This window comes from Mastigoproctus giganteus, chromosome 7 (assembly GCF_048544385.1).
Source record: "Mastigoproctus giganteus isolate SK-2022 chromosome 7, ASM4854438v1, whole genome shotgun sequence".
Lineage (NCBI taxonomy): Eukaryota > Metazoa > Arthropoda > Arachnida > Uropygi > Thelyphonidae > Mastigoproctus > Mastigoproctus giganteus.
The window spans coordinates 162,884,104-162,910,202 of NC_143581.1; the positions used below are offsets into that span (position 1 = coordinate 162,884,104).

The following is a 26,099-nucleotide window of genomic DNA, read 5'->3' on the forward strand; positions in this document are numbered from 1 at the left end:
ATGTATATATGTAAATGCTATTTACATATATATTACATATTTACAAATATGTAAGTTTATTTACATATATACAAATATGTATATATGTAAATAGTCAGTGTAAAGAAAAGGATCTTGATCATTTAAATTCATCCGCCCCGCAAATGGAGAAATGTTCCGTTGTATATAATTAATACTCACTTTGGCTACATCATTGTTAGATTGAGTGGCAATGCTGGTTGAAGGCACTGCTAAATCCAATGCTTGATTTTTGGTTTGTGTTTTACGCAATCTTGATAGTCTGTCGTTCTCGCACACTCATTGCTGCCTCCACGTTTATTTTAGGTTTTTTTTTTTGTTAGGTTGGCTTGCTTGATACTCTCAACAATGCTCTGCATTTGATTGGCATTGTTGAGTCCCTTTCACTACTCAGAAAATTATTGATGTGAAAACATCTATAGTGGCACCTAACAATGGAATGTAATGAAAATGCGAATTGCAACAATACAAATACACTGAAAGGGCAGAATTCATGGTATACCTGGATCCTGGACAACACGATGCTGTCACCCCTCTAGCTAGTGGACGAACCCACCTGCATGGCACGTATATATTTATACTGTATTACTTCATTCACGTAGACGGTAATTCTATGTCAGTATGGATAAATGTGAGTTCACCAACTTTGAAAGAGGGATGATAGTTGATGCCTGATGTATGGGTCACTATCGCAGAGGTGGTACAGAAATTGCACTGTCTCCGTTTGACAATATCAAGAGTGTATCGGGAATATGCCATTTCCGGAATAACATCTCATCGTGGGCAGCGCTGTTGGCGGAGAAAGGTGGTGGATGAATGTGACTATTGATGTCTATCTTGCATTGTTTCAGCCAACCGGAGAGCGACAGTGGCACAAATCACCGCTGACTTCAACGAGGAAGGTGCTAGAAACGTCTCCACCAACACCATCAGGTGAACATTAGCCGAAATAGATTATGGGAGCCACCAGAGTCCCATTGCTAACACCACGACACAGGACTCTACACCTCAACTGGATGAAAGAACATCATCACTGGACCTTGGATGATTGGAGAGGGGGTCTGATGAGTCCCTTTTCCAGTTATTTCGAGCAGACGGGGGGGTGCATATCTCGTGGAAACTGCATGAAGCTATGCACCCGTCTTGTCAACAAGGAACTGTTGACAAGACGGGTGCATAGCTTCATGCAGTTTCCGCAGATTTTACTTTTACATCTAGATGCATCTCTAAAAGGTCCAGGTGTTAAGTGCCCATATGCATCCCTTCATCGTCATTTTGCACCAACAGGGCAATGGACTCTCCCAGCAGGACAATGCGCCTCCCCACAGAGCTGTGGTGATTAGAATATGGTTCGAAGAGCATTCCGCAGATTTTACTTCTATGGAATGGTCTCCCTGTTGAAATCCTGGACATGAACCCTGTGGAGCAGCTTTGGGATGCTGTGGAAAGGTCATTTGAGCCTTGGATTCTCCATCCAGAAATGCAAAAGAATTATGGACAGCAGCAGCAAGCATATATGGAAATACCTGTGGAATGCTTTCGTGAACTAGTGGACTGAATGCCTCGCTGTGTGACTGCCCTTATCCAGACGAAAGATAAGCCCACCCATTACTAGGTAGGTATCCCATGATTTCTGTCCACTCAGTGTACTTGTATTGTTGCAATCATAGTATTCAACAAATGGCTACAATCAGATGGGTAATTAGGCTATTGGCTTGGATTTCACTAACCACTTCCAAATGTTTATTTGGTAGAATATGTAGTGGGCGTGTGAATAAAACATTACATTGTTCGTACTAAATATTCCGGACTGAAGTATGATTCTAATGTCACTAATGTTGATTCGGTAGAGTAAGTAGCTGGCATGAACATAAAACATTACATTGTTCATGACTTCAGTTTTAGCTGTGCGATTTTAAAATGGTTCTGATTTTCATCAAAGATGTTTTCACATAAAACATCTTTTGTGTGTACAGGTTACACACAGTTTTTTTGGCTTTGGGAGAGTTTGCCAACATCCACTCTGCACTTTAACTTTTTTTCAGTTTTATACTGAAAACATGTCTCATCACCCGTAACAATCGAATTCAGGAAGGTGGGTTTGCTTTCAGCAGCCTCAGTGAGTTCTCTGCAGTGTTGAACTTAGGCCTGTCATTGACCATCTGTTAACGAATGTGGAATAAATTGGGCATAGACCTTTGTTTTCTTCAAAACATCCGGATAGTAGGTAGCAGTAATGCTTTGGCCATTGGGCATCAACTCTTTGTGCACAATTCCCTTGCAATCGTAGAAAATAATGAGCATGGTTTTAATTTTTGACCATTCTTGGTCAACTTTTTGGCTTTGGGAGAGTTTGCCAACTCTGCACTTTATCAGCTCGTTGTGGGGTCATTCTGAAAACACTGTCTCATCACCCAGAATGATCATATTCAGCAAGTTGAGTTTGCTTTCAGCTGCCTCAGTGAGTTCCCTGCAGTGTTCAGCTCAGCCCTATTATTGACTGTCTTAATGAATGTGGAACAAACCAAGCACAGGCCTTCATTTTCTTCAAATCCTGGATTATTATATGTTGAATGGTTTCCTTATTACTGCACAGATCTGAAATCATTCAGAGCATTACACATTGGTAATTGGTAACTGTTTTCCATACATTTTCAATCAACTCTGCCATTTGAACCGTTCTTGCTAGGTCCTGATGTTCATCATCTTCTCGTGATTCTCTTCCATGGCCGAAACATTTATGCCACTTGAACAGACGTGCACAAGACCGACAATTCGCTCCATACACTTGCTTCATCATTTGAAATCATGGCACTTTTTCCCAGTTGAACACAAAACTTGATATTTGCTATTTGTTCCATTGCCCCTCCACAACACACAAGAGTAGAGACATGCAGTTTAGATATGGAATATATGAACTGTATGTCAATTTCCGCTGGCTTTGGCTGCAATGCTCGAGGAACAATCGTTCTTTCATTTCGTGTTTACTTCATTATTTTTCATAACTTCAGTGTCATTTTTCAGTTGCTGCTCTATGTATTTGCTTGTTCTGTGAGGATCCCTAGCAGGCCTTGTAATCCCAGATACCTTGTTTTCCAGGTTGCTGCATGCCCCAATAGAAGCAGTGAGAGAAACACTTTTACATCTCCCAATGGCTGCTGTTAATCCATTAGTCTGTGTATCCCCCCTCCCTAAGCTAGCAGTTTTCTGTTCCACCTTACACTGCCTTGATAGTGTCAGCAAATATTCTTGCACACCTACTGTTCAAGTGTGTCCTATCTCTGTAAAAACACTCTCTCTTCTGTTAATAGACACAGAGCACACTGAGTTAAATTCTATCCAAGGGTCCTTGCATAGGCTCTCTTTCCCTCTCTATCCAGAGCCAAATTGATTGACAGGGCTTTCATCGTGTGTTCCCTCCTGTCATGTCTGGGTAGAATTGCAGAGACTTTAAAATTTTATCCTAACTGCAAATTTTTCTCAACATTACCCTGCCCTTGTTAAGTAATTCCTCAAATCTTTTACTCTTAGTATCATTCATGCCAATGTACTTTTGTGCCTTTAAACAATGATAGTTGCTCATCCACAGCATCATGAACTTTTGTCCCTGGCAAACATATTGTGGCCCTCTTCCTTTTATCCTTTTTATGAAATATATTTTCAGAGTCACTGAACTGACAATAGCTACTTCCTGTGGGACCAGCACTTTCTGCTGTGTGGATTTTGTTGTATCATGTGATGTATAAGCAGTATCTCCAGTGTTGTTCTGGGTGGCTGAGTGCTTTAATGGGTCCTTCATTTTAATTTCTTCATGGTTATCAGCCCTCTTCCTCAAGCCCTCATATGATCCCCTCAGAATGCTGAATTGGTACTTGATTTTCTCAAACCCTCTGCAACAAAAGCACATAACAACATCCATTTTGTCAATTGGGGTCATCGTCTGCATCAGTGCCATTGACAGTTCTGTTGAGTCTTAGCATTCTCACTGCTTTGAGCTTTTTTACTTTGCTGCTGTTTGAGACATGATTCTGGTTCACATACTTTGTCTTATTTTTCAATTGCTCAAGTGGTCATTGTTCTGCAGGAGGAATGGAGGATTGTCTGCTATCTCTGTATTGTTCATGGGTGATACACCTGCTAAGGAGGGTAGAGGGGAACCAGCACAATTGAAGTGAGTGGCAGTCATGTCACTGTGAAACCAATGTGTCTGAATACTTTTTGAAGGGTAGTGTATTTATTATTATACCAGTGTTTTGTTTGTTTAATAACTAAGATTTTATTGTTACATTGACAGTAATCATTATTTTACTTTTCTAAAAAGTAAATTTAAACTGTTAGTGTGGGGAATACCCACACTAACAGTTTAAATGGCACCCATAACCAGTAGCCTGGAAACCATGGGCGAATTACAAGGTCTGTTGGGGAAGGTTTCTCTTCGGACAAGCAATTATTATGGGCTATGTGGACATTTTGAGAATATCAGAACAGGATGAATTTGAATACAGTGAGCATTGTGTACAGACAGGAAGGTGAGGTGGGTTGTGCTCTTAGTCAAAAAGCACATAGATTCTAAAACAGTAAACCCACTTGATTTGATTTGACAGTGTTATGTTGAATCAGTATAGTGTAATATAAAAACTGGGAAAACAAAAATGAGAGTAAGAGTGTGCAGGCCCAGCCTTAGGGCATGGTGAGTGAGATGGCTGCCTTTGGACCCATGATCCAGTTGATAGAAAAATTTTAGATAAGCAAAATTTAGAATCTAAACAGAAATCTTACTATGAAATACGTGCAAAATAGTAAGAGAAAGTTGAAGTAAAATATAGAACCGTATTTCATTTCTGTTTAGCTTAACAGCAAACTCAGTGATGTGTTTTGTAAACATGCAAACATTGAAACAAATACTGTAGAAAAGGCTGGGAGTGGTTATGCTTATCACAGTCATTTGGCCTGTAATATGCTCCCACTCATTTTTGTTTTCTTTGCTTGTAACACTAGAGTGACTCGACTTTATACTGCTTTGTCATTTAAGAGTACCGTTTTATAATCTGTGCTTCTTAACCTAGAATGCGACTCCCACCTACCTGTTCTGTCTGGCCTTTCTGTGCAGAGATTTGGAACCAGTGTTTGCCTGTAAGGTTGTGTATATAGTGTGTTCCTTTAAGATTTTATCAGAACTTTGGAAATACAGTATATCTGAAACTGCAGTTTCAGATATACTGCAGATACAATCATGTCCCCCAAAATGAATTATGAAAAAAAAAGTAGTGGGTTTAAAGAACTAGCAATTTCTTATTGGAAACTGGAAAAAGGGAATACTGTATATACTCATGTCTTCTGTATATTCTACTACCGTATTTCCAAGGAGTAAAATTAGCTAAAAAATTGGCTGTATATTCTCTTCAATATATTCATTATTCGGTTGCAGAGTAATTTGTGTAAACGACAGAACTCATTTGCACACAGCGTTTCTCCCCTCAGCTAGAGATGCAATAAAAGAGTACATTAGTGGAATGCTAATTACAAACAGTTACCTCTGGCAGGAAATATGGCTACTGTTTGTTAAGTGCATTATGTTAGTTGCAGTGTAAAATTTTGTAAATTGTAAACTACAGCACATGACATCCTTTCTTTGGCTAGAAGTTATGCTTAGGATAGCAAAAATTTCTAAGGGCTAAACTAGATAAAAATATACGTTAACTGAGAAGTGAAATCACTTCGGCACTATGATAGGCTGGATAATGTGATTTTGATTTAGTTTTCTCAAAATAAGGTAAATTCCAGAGCATCAGAAATAAATACATAGCAAAATTAGTAAATCAGCAGGACTAAAGTAGCGGCCACTGACACAAAAAATTATAAAATTGAAGAAATGTTAAATATTATTGAGAGTTAAGAGTAGTGAAACAAAATTCAGTATATTTCGTGAGTGTGGAATTCCAGAAGCAATGATCTGATCGGATGAAAGGGGAAGAAAAATTGCATTTACCGTATTTCCCCATGTATAAGACGCACCTTAATTTTGGGGCCCGAAATTTGAAAAAAAATGTATTACATAAAGTTATTGAACTCAAGTTTTATTCATCATAAAATTCATACAACTCCTTATCACTGTCAAAACTCCCATCCATTAGCTTGTCCTCATCTGTGTCTGATGACGAATCACTGTCTTCATATATTGCCTCGTCCTCAGTTCCATCTATGGCATTTGAAATGCCACACTTCTTAAATGACTTGACAACGATCTCAATCTTGATATTATCCCAGGATCTTTTCACCCAGGTACAAACTTCTATAGTTGGTTTCTTCACTCTTCCTGCTGGTGTCAAATTGTCCCCAGAAGACTTCATCCAGTGGTTCCATTCGTCTCTCATGGCAGCTTTGAAGGATTTTTTAATGCTGACATCAAGTGGTTGGAGCTGGGATGTCAAGCCTCCAGGTATGATGGCAAGTTTTGTTTTTTGCTCTGCAGCAATCTTTGTGTTTTTTGTTATGTATGCCCTGAACTGATCAAGCACCAATAGGGCAGGTTTGCGTAAGAGCCCACCTGGTCTCCTGCTCCAAACTTTCTCAAACCAGATCTTCATCCCATCGTGATCCATCCAACCCTTGTCATGAACGTGGACAATCACTTCTCGAGGATTGTCTTCTTTTGGCATTGTTTTGCGTTTGAAAATCAGCATAGGAGGCAGCTTGGTTCCCTCGGCACAACAAGCTAGAACAACTGTATAATGGCTCTTTTCATGTCCACTTGTCTTCACGGTTACAGTTTTCACCCCCTTCTTATCAACAGTTCTGTTACTTGGGACATCAAATTGAAGGGGGACTTTGTCCATATTTGCAATCTGTCCCAACTCAAACTGATGTCTTCCAACATTGAATGACAAAACGATGAAATTCAAGGACCTTCTGCTCATAGCTTTCAGGCATCTTTTGGGCAAGTCTGGTGCGTGTACGCATGCTTAGTCCATTCCATTTCATGAACCTGAAGCACCAGTTGTGTCCTCCTTTGAAATCAGTAACTTCTTTTTCATCAGCAATTCTTGCCTCATGCTGAACCATCTTTGTGTACACAGGAATTCTAATTGCCCTTTGCTCCTCAATCCATATCTTCAATTCCCTCGCTAAATCAGGCCATTTTGCTGACTTGCCTCTAATGGCTTTTTTTCTGCCGTGGCGTTTTCAGTAGGGTTTCTTCTTCCCGTAGCCAGTCTCGGATTGTTTTCTCAGTTGGAGGAGGACCAAACTTACATTCAGCAGTACGATTTCCATTCAGTTTTGCAAACTGGATCACTTTGCTTATTGGAGGCTTGAAGTGGTGAAACACATGTTTAGTCTCTAGAGCAAAGTTTCCGATCAATATTTCTCTTTCAACCCATGCACGGCACTAAGTACTATAGGTTTTGATACCTTCCGTGTTTGGGGTTTTCATAAAAAAAAAAAAAAAAAAAAAAAACTTTTAACTTGAATTCAGCACTATGAAAATCTTTTCTGAGCCATTTCTGGTCAGAATGTGGCAAAATGTAACCTAATATACCGGTAACAAGTGCGAAACAATGAGCGCAAAGACAACAAGCGCGAAAAAACAGGAAATGCAAATAAAAAAATCTACAACCGTTGTATAAGACGCATCCAGTTTTTAGACCCCAAATTTTTCGAAAAAAGGTGCGTCATATATGGGGAAATACGGTATTCGTAGACTCCACAGAAGATGAAGTATGCTTCCAAAGAACTAGACTGTGAAAACAGTGATGTGGACCAGTGCTTATACAAGTGGTTTCTACAGACACACAGTGAAGGAGTACTGATAAATGGGGTAATTTTGAAATCACAGCCATTTAAATATCATAAGCTACTTGGTGGAAATGATGACATTTAAAGCTTCTGAAGGGTAGCTTTGGAGCTAGAAATCTCATCATGGAATATCCCAGGTTAGTGTTGTAGACGAATCTGCATTTGGTGACATTATAACAGCAGAAGCATTTCCTGAATTTCTGTATAATGAGATTCAAGATGGTGAGTTCACCATCCTGAATGGGACAACTGGGATGAAACAGTGCTGAACTATGAACTTCTCTCCGACAAGTCACTGGATATTAAAAAATGCACCCAAAAAAGTGGGCATGAAAACTAACAATAGATAATTACTGTGTTACTCTGCACACACAAGACTGGAAATCACAAACTGAAGCCATTGTGCATTGAAGTCCCTGGTGTTTTAAGCATGCCAGCATGAAATCTCTATCTGTAATTTATAAAAATAGCACCAATACTTGGACTACAAGTGATATTTTTGCTCCATGGTTTGAAAGTGAGTTTGTACCGCTGGTGAGATGCCATTTGCTTTCCAAAAAACTTTAAGAAAAGGTTCTGTTACTGTTGGATCACTGCCCAGCTCATCCTTTGGCTGATGTCCTGAAATTGAATGATGGCAAGATCAGAGTTGCGTTTGCACTAATTCAGCCCATAGATCAATGCATCATTTGAGCCTTCAAAGCCTACTATTGCAGTGAACCAATTGCTGGTGTTGTAAACTCAAGTTCTAGACATTTTGAAAACTTTAACACTGAAAGATGTGTGCAATTTTGGATTAGCATGGGAGAAAGTAAGCTCAACAGCAATGCTGCTAGAAAGAATGTATGTTTGGATATCCCAGCAATTAGAGGATACACTATATCAACACTTAGAACATGGAATATTATCCTAATCCAAATGGCTCCTTTCAGAACCAAACAACAACAAAGAATATAGGACACTCTCTGAATATCCTTCAACTTAATATCGAGGGTATAGTCTATCAAAAAGCGGCTATCTTTTAAAAATGCTTAACAACCATCACATAGATGTCGTGTTGCTACAAGAAACACATTGTGAAGATCAAAACCAACTTTACTCTAGATGTAAATTACCAGGATACAGCCTCGCTGCAGCTACCTACCATAAAAGCTATGGTACCACTACGCATATTCGAAACAACATTGAGCAAACAGAAATTTTGGACATAAGCTCTAATGACATCTTCATTACCAGGGTTGAGGTGGCGGGTCTGGAAATAGTAAATATTTATAAACCACCATCTCGACCTTGGTGTAAAAAAGCTATTCAGAATGTGTATCATCCATCAGTCATCATGGGAGATTTCAACAGTAGGAGTACTACCTGGGGCTGTGCTGATACTAATGCAGATGGCCTTGGTGTGATAGACTGGTCTGAAGCCGAGGACGTTTTCTTAATGTATGATGCAAAAGAGAAAGGTTCCTTTCATTCAGGAAGATGGAATAAAGACACCAACCCAGACCTCTGTTTTGTTTCAAGAGACGAGCGTGGAAGACCTTTGCAGTGTAGCAGGAAAGTTTTGACTAATTTTCCTTGTAGTCAGCACAGACCAATCCTTGTTAAAATTGGTACTGAAGTTCCAATAATAAGATCAAAGTCTGTACCCCGCTGGAATTTTGGAAATGCTCACTGGGAAGTCTTCACTAATGAGATGGATTACAATATTCAATGGATTCCACCAAAAATCGACAATTATAAGCGATTTGTTGGTTTAATATGCTCCATAGCAAAGAAGCATATTCCTAGAGGATTTAGGAAAGAATACATTCCTGGCTGGAACAGAAGATGTGATGAGTTATATGAAGAATACCAACTTAGCAATAGAACATAAATTGCCGATGAACTATTGCATTGCTTAGATTCTGCTAGGAAAGAGAAATGGAACATAATGACAGCAAGCATGAATTTCCAACACTCAAGTAGAAAAACATGGACACTTCCGAGGAAACTCGGAAGCAGTACTCCCAAACATATTAATAAGAGCTCAGAAGTATCCCCGGGAAATGTAGCCAATAGAATTGTCAGCCTATCCAAGAGACCAACCGATATCAATAAAGATGAAGTTAAAAAACTCAAGGAGGAGCTAAGAACCAGATTATCCTTGGCTGAACTAACCTCCCAATTCTCAGGAGAATTTACGGTTGCAGAGATCTCAACAGCCCTGAAGGAAACAAAACCAGGCAAGGCAGCCAGAGTGGACGGAATATATCCAGAGTTCCTGAAACACTGTGGTCCAAGAGCTCTGGACTGGCTAGTTAAATTCTTTAATGACATCTTGTGGAATGGTAGGTTCCTGTTCTTGCTCAAGAGAACCAAAATAGTTGCCATTCTAAAGCCTGGGAAAAGTGGATCTAGCCCTGAAGATTATCGACCAATTGCACTTTTAAATATATGCTATAAATTAATTGAAAGAATGGTTTACAATAGGATCTTAACTACAATCTTCCAACACATACCAATTGAACAAGCCGGATTTCGACCAAGCCGAAGCTGCTGTGACCAGGTACTGGCACTTACTAGCCACATCGAGAATGGATTTCAAGATAAGAAGAAGACCATTGCAGTCTTTGTGGGCTTGACATCAGCTTATGACACAGTATGACAACAAGGAATGATTCTGAAATTTTTGAAGATTATTCCTTGCTGCAAGACCTTCGCGATCCTACTTAACAATATGTTGCGTAACAGAGTGTTTGAAGTACATTTAAATGGCAGATGAGCAAGCCCTATATATTAAATGATGGTTTACCACAGGGATCAGTTCTTGCCTCATTATTATTTAATATCTATACTGCAGATATTCACGCAACTGCTTCTAGGAAATTCATGTACGCAGATGACATAACTCTGACTTCCCAGTCTACTGACTTCAAAACAGCCGAAATCGTACTGGCAAAGGATCTTCATAACTTGAATAAATATTTTCATACATGGCAACTTAAACCTAACTTAAATAAAACCGAAGTTAGCTGCTTTCATCTGGATAATCGAAGGGCTAATTATATGCCTCAAGTGGAATATAAAGGCCAACGACTGAAATATAACCCCTGCCCAAAATATCTGGGAATCACAATGGATCGGACACTGACGTACAAACAACACCTTTGTAATATTGCAGCAAAGATAAAAACTAGGAATAACATCTTGCACAAACTCAGTGGAACAGGCTGGGGAGCAAACGCAATGGTGCTACGAACATCAGCCCTTGCCTTAGTCTATCCAGTTGCAGAATACTGCTGTCCCGTATGGCTTAACAGTGCACACATTGTAAAAGTTGACACCCAACTGAATGACACAATGAAGACAATATCAGGCACCATTAAATCGACACCTTTAAAATGGTTACCAGTATTATCTAACATCCATCCCCCTCATATAAGAAGAGAAACAGCTTTGCTGAAAGAATGGCAAAAATGTCACAGAAATCCTCAATTGTCCATACATCAGGACTGCAAACCCCAGAAACCAGAGAGAATGAAATCCAGGAACCCTCCATGGAAGCTAGGTGAGAAACTTAAGTCACATTTTAATGCTGATCAGACCTGGCATGAAGAATGGGCCACTTCAAACCCCGACCACCTGGGTTTAGTCAATGATCCATGCAGAGTTGTACGTGGTTTAAACTTACCAAGAAAGGAATGGACATCCCTGAATAGAATTCGAACAAGTCACGGAAGATGCAAGTTCTGGTTGCACAAATGGGGAAAAACTGAAAACCCATTTTGTGACTGTGACAATGTGATTCAGACTATCCAGCATGTCATCACAGAGTGCCCAAAGAGGAGATTTGAAGGACTCCAAGATTTACACAGTGCTACTGACGATGCTATTAATTGGCTGAATAAACTGGACATTACATTTTAATTTACAAAAATGTTATCTACAATTTATTCTGTAAATATTGTTTTTAGGCTTATATTGTTTGCTACAAATGTATCCTCATTTTGCCATACGAAATAAATAAATAAATTGAAAAAGACGAGATCACTAATAATAACCTTGAATTAGCAGTATTCAGAACAAGAAACAAAGGCTGCTTGTAACATACTTGGTGGCAGTCTTGGAGCAAATGACCTGTCTGCTTGGATTGAGGCAGATGCAGAAGCTCTAGTTGGGCATTACCTGAACAAGGAAGAAATTGCAGCCTATGTGAACAGTGGGAAGAACACTGACAAACAGGAGGTCAGTGATATAGCAAGTGACTTAGAAATTAGCAAAGTGCTTGAAAACATTAGAGGTGATGGCATGGTTAGAACATCATAGTGATAATCTTCATTTATTGTATTTGATCACTATTAAGAATTTTGTACTGAAAAGGTGCTATCATCAGTTCTGGCTAACTAAATTACATGACGATTTCAGGATAGATGCATAAAATAAAAGCCCATTGTGTATTAGTAGAATGTAATTCACAGATATAACCTTAAATACTTTGTCCTTTATTCTGTATACTCATAAAACAGTAAATAAAGTATTTATTTACTAAACAAAGTATATTTATGTTAAAAAACTGGAGGAAAAAATAGTAAACATTTTTCAGCTCTAACATGCTTTGCTTATGATGCAGGTATTAAAGTTATCACCTGACACTCACATTATATTTAGGTTGCACTGTACTTGTATTTAAATCAAGATTTTTGATCCACCTGTTAGTTTAACATCTGTTCCAGGGAAAATAATGGAGTCACTGGTTAAAGAAGCATTGCATAATCATCTAGACAAGACTGCAGTAATAATTCTGACACAGCGTGGGTTTGTTAAGGGTAAGTCTTGTCTGACCAATTTGATTGGATACTATGATGTGGTCACAAAGGAACTAGATGCAAAAAATAATTTTGATATCATATACTTGGATTTCAGGAAAGCTTTTGATACTGTTGCACATGGCAGACTACTGTACAAATTGGAGCAGTACGGCATTAAGGGCAAGTTGCTACAATGGATAAAAAGGATGGTTGCATGGGAGAAGAGAGTGGTAATCATTGGACACTGCTCTTTGTGGACTAATGTTATTAGTGGAGTGCCCCAGCATTGTTTTGTATATTTATCAATGATATTGATGAAGGTATGTCAGGTTTAATGTCAAAGTTTGCTTATGATACAAAGGATGGCAGGGTTAATGGCCGTATGCTACTGTAATGGGATCTAGAAAAGTTAGGCAGATGGGCTGAGGAGTGACAACTGAAGTTTAACATTGACAAATGCAAAGTACTGCGTATGGATAGCAGTAACCCAAGAGAATTGTATTAACTATTTGGTACTACGCTCAGGGTAGTATAGAATGAAAAAGACCTGGGTGTCATTGTGTAGTCAGATACGAAATTTTCTGATAGTGCAGACAGGCTGGAGGTCATGGGGTCTTGTCAATGATTTACAGGAATTTTGCTAGCAAGGATAAGGAGGTGATTAACCCTTTGTATAAGGCCGCATTTCCCGAACATTTTTAGTCATAGAACATATTTCATCTCACAACATATTCACGGAACACTTTTCATCTCATAGCATATTCACGGAATACTTTATTTCACAATTTATTCACAGAACACTTATGAAACACAAGTTTAGCGAGAGCTGAAGAAATGTTGCTAATATTTTATTACATATGGTGCACTGTGCATCAGGAGCAACTTTATTTCCAACACTTGTAAAGCCATAATGCAAATAACTGTCATCATACTTTTGTTTGGTCTTTTATTAGTTGGTTCCTTATTTTTCACTTCCGATTTTTGGTGAACAAAAGGCTGCGATTGTTCATCCTCACTTTGAAGCGTGACAATATTGTGTCCGTTTTCATCAATCACAGTTGCACTACAAGAAGTACTTTGCTTCTTGTTTTAAAGATGCTTTTTTTTCAACCACAAATCCATGGTCATTTATTTTAATAATAATATTTCAAAATACTAATAATTATAAAAAAAAAATTTATACAAGGAAGTGAGTTTAGTTATGATATCGGTTCACTTCCTCCTCTCCTTCAACCCGTGTACTCCAGGCTAAATCACATATGAATGGCATATTAGATCACTACATTGCTACTTTTTTGTAGATGTTATTACTTCTATGTATACTTCTCTATGCAAAGCCCGCCAAAATAAAGTGTTCCACAGTCTATGCCAGTATATTAATAACCGAAAAAAAATTATGTTAAATATTATAATGATACAGAAGTGGTATAAGCTACAAATATGCAAAGTTTATTTATTATATTTTTTTAATTATTAATTACAGTTATTTGTGGAACACTTGTTCACATCTCACGGAACACAGTTTGAGGAACGCTGGTGTAAGTCAATGGTCAGGCCACACCTTGAGTACTGTGTACTCAAATTGTGGCCTGACCATTGCAAAAAAGTTCTGCAAATTAGCATTAGTAGAGGCATATGATGCAAGAAAGCAAGCTTATGCAGCATCAGCCAAAAAAAAAAAAAAAAAAAAAACACTCACATTTCACTCCTCCATTCATTCTAAATACCTGTCCAGCTGAGCCTTAAATTTATTTAGGCTATCAACTTCCACAACAAGGGATGGAAGTCTGTTCTACCAACAAACTACCCGCTGGCTAAAGGCAAATTTCCGCACATCTATCCTACATCTGTCTTTCCTCAATTTGAATTTATGCCCTTTCAGGTGATTATTCTGAGCAAGAGGAAGAGTCCCATCGGCATTGAGCATGCTCAAACCATTCAAGACTTTATACACCTCTATCAGATCACCTCGCCGGTGCCTAGTCTCCAGACACTGTAATTTGCAAAACTTAAGTCTTTCTTCGTAAGAGCAACCCTTTGTTTCATTCACTAATCTTGTTGCCCTTCTCTGTACTCGTTCCAGCAGCTCTACATCCTTCTTGAAATGAGGCCTCCAGACCTGTATACAGTACTCAGGGTGTGGCCTGACCATTGCCTTATACAAAGGAATAATCACCTCCTTATCCCTGCTAGAAAAATTCCTGTAATCATTGACAAGACACCATGAGCTACCCTTACAGCCCGTCTGCACTGCTCAGAAAACTTCATATCTGCCTGCACAATTACCACAAGTTGATACGTTGCTCTGAGGTTACTGTTTCCCATATGTAGTACTTTACATTTGTCAATGTTAAACTTCATTTGCCACTTCTCAGCCCATCTGCTCAACTTTTCCAGGTCCTGTTGCAGCAGCATAGCATCAGTAGTGTCCTTAACAACCCTGCCAACCTTTGTATCATCTGCAAACTTGGACATTAAGCTTGATATGCCATCATCAATATTATTTATAAATATAGAAAACAATAATTGGGCGCCTCCGTAGCCAGGTGGGAAGGAGCAGCAGTGCGTAGCACACGCTTCTTGATTAGACCGGGGTTCGAGCCCGTCACCACCAAATACGGAGGATGCGGAAAGGTCAGGGAATGACCACCGCATATCCCGGAGCAATATGGCCTTAGTTGCTAATGCTCCTAAAAAAAAAAAACCAAAACCAAAAAACAATAATGGACCCAACAGTGAAACCTGAGGGACTCCACTAATAACATTAGTCCACGATGAGCAGTGTCCATTGATTACCACTCTGTCTTCTCCCCCTCCACCATCCCTTTATCCATAGCAGCAATTTGCCTCCAATGACACACTGGTCCAATTTGTGCAGCAGTCTTCCATGTGCAACAGTATCAAAAGCCTTTCTAAGATCCAAGTATATAATATCAAAGTTATTCCCTGCATCCAGTTCTTTTGTGACTGCTTCATAATATCCAATCAATTTGGTCAGGCAAGACTTCCCCTTAACAAAACCATGCTGTGTCTGAGCTATAACTGAAGTCCTGTGTAGATGATCCTGCAGTGCTTGCTTAACAAGTGCCTCCATTAATTTTCCTGGAACAGACTCACGGGTCTATAATTACTTGTGTCAGCATTTGCTGCCTCCTTTAATATAACTGGATAGATAACATCCACCCCGGGTGTGTTTTTTATGTTTATCTTCAACAATTTCTCCTCCACTTTCCTCTCAGTTATTACAAAATCATCTAGCTCACTGCCAAAGTTTACTTCACCTCTGGCATTCCCCTTCCTGAATAACTCCTCATGTGTGAATGTAGATGCAAAATACTCATTTAGTTTGTTAGCTGCCTGAGCAGGATCCTCAACTACTGAACCATTAATATCCAGTGGACCAATCTGATTCATCCCTTTCCTTCTAGAGTTTACATAGGTAAAGAACTCTTTTCTGTTTTTCTTTGCATCCTTTGCCAAGGATTTTTCATAATCTGCCTTTGCCTGCCTAATCTCCTTTGTGACTTCCATGCTTCTGAGGCTTCCATGTCACTCATTAATTTATATGTATCCCATGCATTTTTCTTCTCTGCCACATATCTCATTAGTTCATCTGACATCCATTTAGGCCTAAACCCTGAACAATATTTCTTAGTTGGTATGTAAAGCCTAGTAGCTTCCAAGATAAGTTCTTTGAATGCTTCCCATTTTGAATTTGCTGTTGGTAACATCATCAGTTGGTCCCACTGTATAGAATTTAAATACTGTCTCAGACCATCGTAGTCGCCTTTACGAAAGCAATAACCCTGCCCTTTACCCCTGATGGTAGTTACCTCTTTGAGTACCCACTTCAGCACACTGTGATCACTGCCACCTAGTGGTTCCTCTATCTGCAGATTCTTAATGCATGAAGAATCACTACTGATAATCACATCGAGAGTATTACTCCCTCTAGTTGCCTCCCGAACATGCTGATGTAGAAAACAATCATCCAATAAATCCACAAAAGCCTTGCTAGTGTGTGAGTGACCAACCCACAAATTCCAGTCAGTATCTGGGAAATTAAAATCCCCCATTATAAGTAAGGCTCCCTGATTTACTGGCCCACTCTATTTTCCTGTACAGTTTCTTATTATACTCATCAGAGTCATTAGGCCTATAGCACTCTCCTACTCTCAATTTTGATCTCTCAATGCTTGTCACACCAAACTGACTTGACACTGCACTGTCCAGCGATGTCGACTGGCTTCACTTCCTTGGATTTTGTGTGTTTCTTAACTAATAGCATAATCCCTCCTCCCTTCCTATCCTTTCTGTACACATTGTACTCCCCAAATTCCAGTTCTGCATTCCCACGTCGCTGATATCCCAACAATATCTGCCTTTGATGTTTTGAGCAATACCTCAAATTCATAAAATTCACAAATTGCAGCGTCTGGAGACTAGGCACCTGCAGGGCAATCTGATTGACGTGTTTAAGGTCTTGAATGGATTGAGCAGTTTCAGTGCTGATGGGTTTCTTCCTCTTGCTCAGATTACGAATCTGTGAGGGCTTAAATTTAAATTGAGGAAAGACAGTTGTAGAATAGATGTGCAGAAATTTTCCTTTAGCCAGTGAGTTGATTTCTGGAACACACTTCCATCTGTCATTGTGGAATTTGAAAGCTTAAATAAATTCAACGAAGAAGTGGACAAACTTTTGGAATGAATGGATGGGTGCAATGGGAAGTTTATTTTTGGCAGATGCTGTGTAAGCTTGCTTTCTTGCATCATATGCCTCTGCTAATGCTAATACACATATGCATCTGTTTTCTTCTGTTACAAGCAGACATCTGTTTTGTCTGCTTGTAACAGAAGGATCCCAGTGGATAGATTTTCATGAGAATTTATATTTGGGCAATTTAAAAACATTTGTTGAGCCTTTCCAAATTTTATTAGTCTGACCAGTAGAAATTCATCAATTAATATTTCCTTTTTTTCCATAAAATTTGTGTGGAAAGAAGAAATTCATTGATTAAATCTGGTTTTAATGCAGTGTTGCTAGTGCCAAACAGTCCATGCACACTTCATGTGTATTGTTATGTAAGACTTGTAAATGTGTTGTTGCCTGTGAAGAGATAAGTATATGTAGAGAGAAAAGAGACAAAAAAGTATATGGAGACAAGAGCAATAAATATATAGTTTAAATTAAACTGAGTGACTAAGTATATAGACTAAAACTGTAGAGTTTGTCTTCTGGAAAGTTATAATCCTGATAATTAATTGATAAGGAGATAACTTTATTTACTTTTCACTTCTTTAATCACAGAAAAATAAAACAAATTCAATTAACTTAAGAAAAAAAAAATCGATTATCTGAAATGTAATGCACTGTATACATGAACTTATCTTTCTTGCCATGACTGCTTTGGACATGTGTAACATGTTAATTGATTCATACTAAATTTTGAAATTAGGCCTACAGACAAGGATATAGGCCCAGAATAAACCTGTAAAATCGTTTTTCCCTTCATCTAATATTTCAGAACTTACATTGATGAAGTTTTGTCACATTGCCAAATGCACATATTCTGGGCCCTGCTATTAGTATTCATATCTTGGTTGTTTATTATCTGCTTCATCTATAATTTGGAACACTTCATCATCAGCCATTTTCAATCTACTGTAGGATGAAGGCCTCTTCACCAACTTTCCAGTTCCTTCTGTTTTGTGCAATGGCCATCCATTTACTACCCACAAACTCTTGAATTTCATCTGTCCATCTCCGTTGTTGTCTTTCAGATTTTCTTTTAGCTCCTCTTGGGTACCATTCTGTTATTTTCTTAGTCCATCTGTCATCATGTCTTCGAGCTATGTGTCCTTCCCAAGTCCATTTCAGTTTCTTAGGTTTGATAATAATGTCCTTTACTTGTGTTTGCTCCCTAATCCTTATCCAACGGTCTGATTCCTAATGTAATTTGTTCCATCCTTCGCTGTGTAGTTCGTTTCTCTTCCATTCTTTTGGTGAGTCCCAAATTTTTACTTCCATAAGCCATGGTGGGGAGTATACATTGGGATATTGCTCATCAGTATGTGACTATATTTTCTGAATGCTATTCATCTGAAATTTATTTTTCTCTTTACTTCCAGCCATTTATCATTGTTACAGCTTATGACTTGTCAAAGAAAAGTATCTTATGTAGGACAGCACCTGAACATCAGTTGAACTCCGCTTTTGTACACTGTGATGTTGTCTAAGAAAAGTATATGAATCCACCTTTTCAATTTCTACTCCTTCAGCGATTATATCCCTTTCTGTGGCTTACTTGTTCATCACTACTTTTGTTTTAGCCATATTCATCTTTAGTCCAAAATCCTTACTAACTCTGCATAACTGATTAAGGTTATTTGGAACACTTATGCTGCTTAACCAGAAGAAATTTCCTTGAAAATGTAGGAAAATTCTGATCTCATTGTAAGAGATAGATGAATGAACTTTTGGATGATTTTAAGGATTGTCTGGTTTGTCCTTGATGGGATCTGTGTTTTTCCCCAGAGACACAAACTAGGAGCAAAAAAACTGTGCACCTGAAGCACCGAAACATAAATGTGAAATAATGATAGAAGATAAAGTTAAATACAAAACTGAACTGAAAAATGATAGACGAATCATAACTACAGATAGTGAAAACAACATTATGAGGAGAGCATCCTCTGCACATTTAGAACCCATTTCTGAAAGTTGAAATGGGATGCCCCATGCATTGACAGTAATGATCATAAAACAACAAAGGAATTAATAAAAGAGAGTAGGGAAAAAAAATTAACAAATACATAAAAATATAAGACAAAAAAATTTGATGAAAACAATGAGAGTAAATTCACCAAAACAATATTAAGCTGCATTATAACAGAAATGCGAGTAATTGAAGAAAATGCAGGCTGTAATACTGAAATCTACTGAGGGTAGCACTGCCAAGACCAGTTTTGCACTAAAACAGTGACTCACAAAATCCCCTAAAGCAAAATATCAAGCGCCTCAAGATAAAAAATATCAGGCAGTTGAATAGCAAAGAAGTACTTATACAAACAGATAACCAGCTTGGTGTGGACAGAATCGTGGCATTCATAAATCTTACCAAGCCTTAGATTATCATGATACAGATAATCCCTGGCTTGGTAACCACAGAAAGTTCTCTCTAAAATTATAATTTATGATATGGCCACAGATCTCATACAGGAAGAATTTATGGAGGACTTGCATTAGAATCTGGAAGAGCTAGGAAATGGATGAAATCAAGAGTTACTCTAGCATCCAACAAAACAGTCACTGAAAAATTGGATTAAGCTTTCCCACAAGTGGAGGAAAATTCCTACAGAGTGGGGCAGGATATACTTAGGGTGGTTCTCATACAAATGTAGAGATTTCATGCTGGTGACAAGATACTATGAGTTTTGGGCTATGAATGCACAGCAGTGTTGTACAGAAACTGATCCCTCCAGTGGCCATTGTACCAGAGCAAGTAACAAGTATGAGGAATGCATGGGCAAAAATAATCTTCAAAAATGTGCTGCCTACATACCAAAGAAAAAAGTGGACAACCACTCTATAAGGGATTCAAAATTCTTGGAATACCTACAGACCCTTGAGAGATCTCATACAAGAAAAACAGACTGAGTGAGAACCCAATGTGAATGAAAATCCCTAAAACAATTACATTAAGTCCAAGTTACGTAACTTCGGACTTAATATAAAATTTTTTTTTTAAGGATCGTAAAATTTAAGAGAGTAAAAAAAAAAAAATAAAATAAATAAATAAGCAATCAGTAATGGCGAACACAGCACACACAAATTGCACAGGTGAGATACAGGGTAACAAGATTAAAAAATAGGAATGAAGAGAAGATTTTGAAAATTTATTTGTCTTTTTATGACTGAAGATTTCAGTGAAGAGGACACACACATATTTTGCCATAATACAGTAAAATCCAACAGAATTCCAGGTATTGATTCAAAAATGTGCTGCCTACATACCAAAGAAAAAAGTTGAGGCCACTCTAAGGGATTTAAAATGCCTGGAATACCTACAGGCCTTTGAGAGACTGAGAACTCACTATGAATGAAAATCCCTAAAATAATTAGTCTCTCCAATTTATGTAAGCCCAAGTTACATAATTTCGGATTTATGTAAATTTTTTTTTTTTTTTTTTTAAGGGCCGTAAAAGTCTACGTGGGTAGCACAGTGGTCACCATCTCCCCACACCAGGTGGAAAAGGCCTTGGTTCGAATCCTGTCGATGATGCGAAGAACTTTTATGGGCTTTTTTCACTCCGTGACTGATTTAGTTGTCTCAGGCATAGATAGCAAGGTTTTAACCCCGCAGAAACTGGGATTTTTCGTCCATCAAAGCAGGCAAATCGACCAAAGAACACACGCAATTTACAGACACAATACTACACATGGATATATGAATTAACTTCCGTGTGACTCTAATGTAATACAGTAGTTTGGATTATATCAAGTTTGTCACTAAGCTTTAATGTTGTTCTTCTTTCCTTCTCTGTATGATGTTTATTAACTTTAAGAGCCCTAGTGAGGGATTTTTTAATTTAAAATAAATTTAAAACAGCAGTATAATCTGTGATATCAGTACAGAATTCATTTTGAAAATGACGAATGTAAAAAATACAGTAATCATGTGACTTGCCATTTTCTTTTTTCAGCGCTGCAAGACATTTGCGCTATATGTAAACATCCGATCTCAATATATTGTTAGCTCAAATGTTCCATTATTTGAGGTGCCATTATTTTGACTGTCTACTGTAAACCGAAAACTGCAGATTGTCTTTGTTTTATGGTGGTAACTTCTAGAAATGTGCCTTAGTAAAATGTGAGCTCGCGTGAGGTAATAATAGTGTGTTTCTGCCTTAACCCTGTGAAGTTCTTTACAGAAAATTTAATTTTGACTGTTATCATGGTGCCGACTAAGAATAAGTGACAGCGGTACTAGTAAATCTACCAAGAAAAGGAAAGCGATCGATTTGAATCAGAAAATTAAAATAATAAGGATGTATGAAAATGGTTAAACATTAACAAGTATCATGTGGAATTTAGATTTGTCAGTGTCATCTGTGAACACAATAATAAAGGACAAAGATAGAATATGAGAAGTGAAGGGATCGGCACCAATGAAGTCAACTATAATAACCAATGCTACGAAATACATATCAGTTTTTACAGTACAATAACATGTTTTTTTTTCTTTTTTTTTTATATATATATATATATATATATATAGTTTGATTGCTTAGATGTATTAAACTTTAGTGTCTATTTTCCATTGGGTATTAGGGTGTATCCAGAACAGGAGATTTTGTTAGCATTTCAAGTCTAACATATTCCTAGGGGTCTGTGGTGGCATTCAAATTATATAATAAACAATAATAAAAAATTAGTTCTAATACTAATTATTTAATTTTAATTAATGTTATTAATCAATACTAAACAATACTAAATAACATTCCCTTATCTGGTCATCTATCCGCTACTTCTTCAGGGGCTTTGAGCGGATCGATAGCCAGTTTTATTTAAAGACAAACTTAAAATTATATTAAATGAAATAACCAGTACCAAAATAATCACCAGCAACAAAACATATCTAGACTACATCCAAAACAAAAGCAATAAGATAAGTAGCCTATACACCTACGACTTCCAAAACCTATTCACCAGCATATCACATGACAATTTAATCAAAGTCCTTTCAGTCTATTTTCAAAACCACCAAATTAGTTTAAACTGTAAAAAACAATACTGGAACGATTTAGTCAATCTCAACGTCAAAAATAACTATGTAATGATGGGAAACAGAATCTATTTACAGACCAGAGGAATAGCCATGGGATCTTGCTGCTCCAGTGCGATTGCCAACCTATATTTACATCACTTCGAAAATAACATAACAGAAGAAATTAACATGTTCAGATATATTGATGACGTCCTAATCATCAACCACGACGGTTTTGAAACACTAGCCCAAGCAATATATCCTACCGACCTCAGCATAGAACGTACCAACCAAAACAGCAAATTACAAGCATATTACCTAGACAGCCAGATTATTATCAAAAATAACAAAATCGAAACTAAACATTATGACAAAAGAGACCACTTCAAATTCCCAGCTATAAAACTCATCCACTGGGATAGCAACATTGCAAAACACATATACGGAAACACAATTAGGAACCAAACGACCAGAATAATAAAAGTATGCAGTAATGCAGAAAACACAACAAAAGCAATTAACAAACTGATAAAAACACTCACAAAAAACAATATACCCTACAATTACAGCAAACACCACATAAAAGCGGCCACACTTATTAATAACAAAAATCTAATATCTAAATCACAAAGCAATACCAAAACCTAAATTAAGGTCCGGATTTCTTACGCTCAGAGGAGGCTCGTCCTCTGACCGCACTATAATCCGGTTTCCTATATTAACCCACCCTTCAAAATCAGAATAAAAAATAAAAATAAAAAAAAAAATTAATCTATGGGTAACCATTCGCAAGGTAAAATTCACTTTACAGGAGGCTGTAAATATGTAAATAGCTATCCCCGAGGACAAAACGGGCTGTTATGCCTTAGAAAAGCTATACCGGCCCAGTCCAAAGGGATAGCAAACCAACTTATGTAAATAACAATAAATAACGCTTGTAAATATAATACAAACATATCACATTTTATTCAAATTAATGTTCACCACGGAGTTTAAAAACGGAAACAAAAACCCCCCACCCAGGCCGCACCCCGGCTGACGTAGGAACCAACCCACTTATCGGAAGACTTACTAAAATATCACCTTACAACAATATCAAGCAACAATAGACGTGACTGTGCAATAAAAACCAAACCAAGAATGAAACAAACAGTGAACAAGAGCTAACCCCTCTTTTACTGAAGGACCACCACCACCACCGGACAGATAAGTATAGCTCCACTCTCTTATTCCGATAATTACCCGTTGGGCTTTGTTTCTCCTATACCAGTTTGCTGAATTCCTAAATTAAGTATTAAAAATATTCAAAAATTTAAAGACAAATTAGCATAAAAATATCATTATTTAATAAATTTAATAAATTAAATAATCTAAAGGAGATAAAAAATCTCACTAATAAGGCAAAACTGATAAGGAGTTAACAGAAACGGGTAATTATGAGACATTCCTTTAAAACTGGCTATCGATCCGCTCAAAGCCCCTGAAGAAGTAGCGGATAGATGACCAGATAAGGGAATGTTATTTAGTATTGTTTAGTATTGATTAATAACATTAATTAAAATTAAATAATTAGTATTAGAACTAATTTTTTATTATTGTTTATTATATAATTTGAATGCCACCACAGACCCCTAGGAATATGTTAGACTTGAAATGCTAACAAAATCTCCTGTTCAGGATACACCCTAATACCCAATGGAAAATAGACACTAAAGTTTAATACATCTAAGCAATCAAACTAAAATATATCAAGCACGTATAATTGTCGAATTGCCAACGGCAATGGCATTAACGTAGCAAGGGATAAAATATTAGAACAATCAATAAAACAATCAAATTTAATTCATTTAAGCAATCAAAAATATATATATATATATATATATAGCTATTTTTCTTCATTCTTCTGTGGATATTATGTGTTTTTTGTAATTTTGGCATTTCATTGATATAGTAGCAATATTTTATTAGTCATTCCCGAGTTATGTAAGACTCAACTTACTCAAGAAGTCCTGGAATGTATCTCTTACGTAAGTCGGGCACTTACTGTACATGCACATGAACGTTCTAAAATTAATGTGCAGTGCCCAAAGGCTGCCATGGCTGAACTTAGAACACATAATCACAAATAAAAACATTCATCATTGATGTTCTTGTGTTACAAGAATTAACTAAATTGCACAAAAGAAAAGTAACAGAATGCTCAGCAACTAGCAGAATAATACAAACAGTGGACAAGGAAACCGGGACAGCTGTAGTAGTGAAAAATATGGATTATACGTTATGAAGATAACTCAAGACAACATGAATAAACATTGACACCCCCCCCTAGGGTCTTTATTGTTGATTTTCTTGTACTGTTCACCCTGTATAATTAGGAAACCACGGCTACATTATGTAGAACATGCATTAAAATTGCTCAAAACTAACAATATAATCATTGTGATGGATACAAATGTCAAGTCAACACTATAGCATAATTACAGGACAGATGGAAGATGGCAGGAAAGTAGATTTTTTAATTGCAAACAATCTGTTCATATTAATTGAATTGGACAATCCTTTAATATACTGCACGTGGCCTCCTGCCTTTCTATGAAAAAGAAATAAACCTGTAATCTTGCCTATCCTGTGATGGAAAACTCCAGAAATAGCCAAACTATTAAATGAAGTAAGAAGGGCCAGGAGAAACTTTCAAAGATGGAGGAGGGTCCAGAAGAACTTGAACCACTAAAACAGATCTCCTCTGAAACCAGGAAAAGATATACAAAGCTCACTGAAGCTGAAAAACAAAAATCCTGAAGGACATTTGAACTGCAAGGGATCAAGACTCATGAAAACTGTAGACTCGTAACAAACAATCATACCACTGGGTATGATACAGTAACAGCCAACAAGAGAACATACATATTTTCATTATGTACAACTGAGGCTTTAGCCCACTCACACATTAATTTGATTAAGTTGCAGAGTGTTTGGATCTTTTCAAGAGCCTATAATATTTATATGCTTAATGCAAGGTGTTTTGACCTTTATAACTGGAATTTAACACCAGAAATCCAATCCTGCATTTTTCTTTCTGCTCATGGCAGTAATCAGTTGGTGTTTGATGTATAAGAGATTATGCACTCTCATCAAGTGAGTGCATAGTCCTTTGTGGGTTAAACATGCTTACTGACTTTATTCTATATTATTTGATTCATATTTTTATTTAATTAGAATATACTAATAATCCCTTGTCAGGAACTCTGTATAAATTTCTCATTTTATAGGACTTGTATCACTAGTTTATAATTTGATAGCTTAGAATTAGCTGACAAATACTATAATTTTTCTGCTTACATTTGGGCATACCTTCATTTCACATTCCAACTCACAATTTAATTAGTTTTTATCACTTTACATAGAAAGTAAAATTATATCTTAACTTTTATCAATTTAAATTCAGTAAGTGCAGCTTTGTATATGGTAGGTATCCACTTCAGCAGAAATATTCCATTATAGATCAATAACACTAACAGAAATGTTTGTTTATATTTAATATTTCTTAATTGTATTTTGTGTGCTGAATCAAATGATATTATTGGTTTTTCTCTAGTGTTAATATTTGTGCAGCAATTGAAGGTTTAGCATAAATGCATATGAAGTTATGCATATAATAATAATAATAGTAATAGTGGCAAATGATGCAAGAAAGCAAGCTTATATAGCATCAGATAAAAAAAAAAAAAACCCT

At 37.2% G+C, this 26,099-nt stretch overlaps 2 protein-coding genes across 3 annotated transcripts in view; both read left to right on the forward strand.

Moving 5' to 3' along the window:
* Window positions 1-26,099, forward strand: part of LOC150083302 (protein BCCIP homolog) — a 161,201-nt gene that overhangs the window by 10,087 nt on the left and 125,015 nt on the right. The gene's annotated exons all lie outside the window — the stretch shown is intronic.
* LOC150083303 (uncharacterized) lies at window positions 8,840-9,685 on the forward strand. The gene has a single exon (XM_090378471.1). It carries the CDS (start codon window positions 8,840-8,842, stop codon window positions 9,683-9,685), a length of 846 nt encoding a protein of 281 aa, XP_090234597.1.

Excerpts from the sequence above, each read along its gene's own strand:
- LOC150083303 (XM_090378471.1), top strand. The coding sequence starts at position 8,840 with ATGCTTAACAACCATCACATAGATGTCGTGTTGCTACAAGAAACACAT.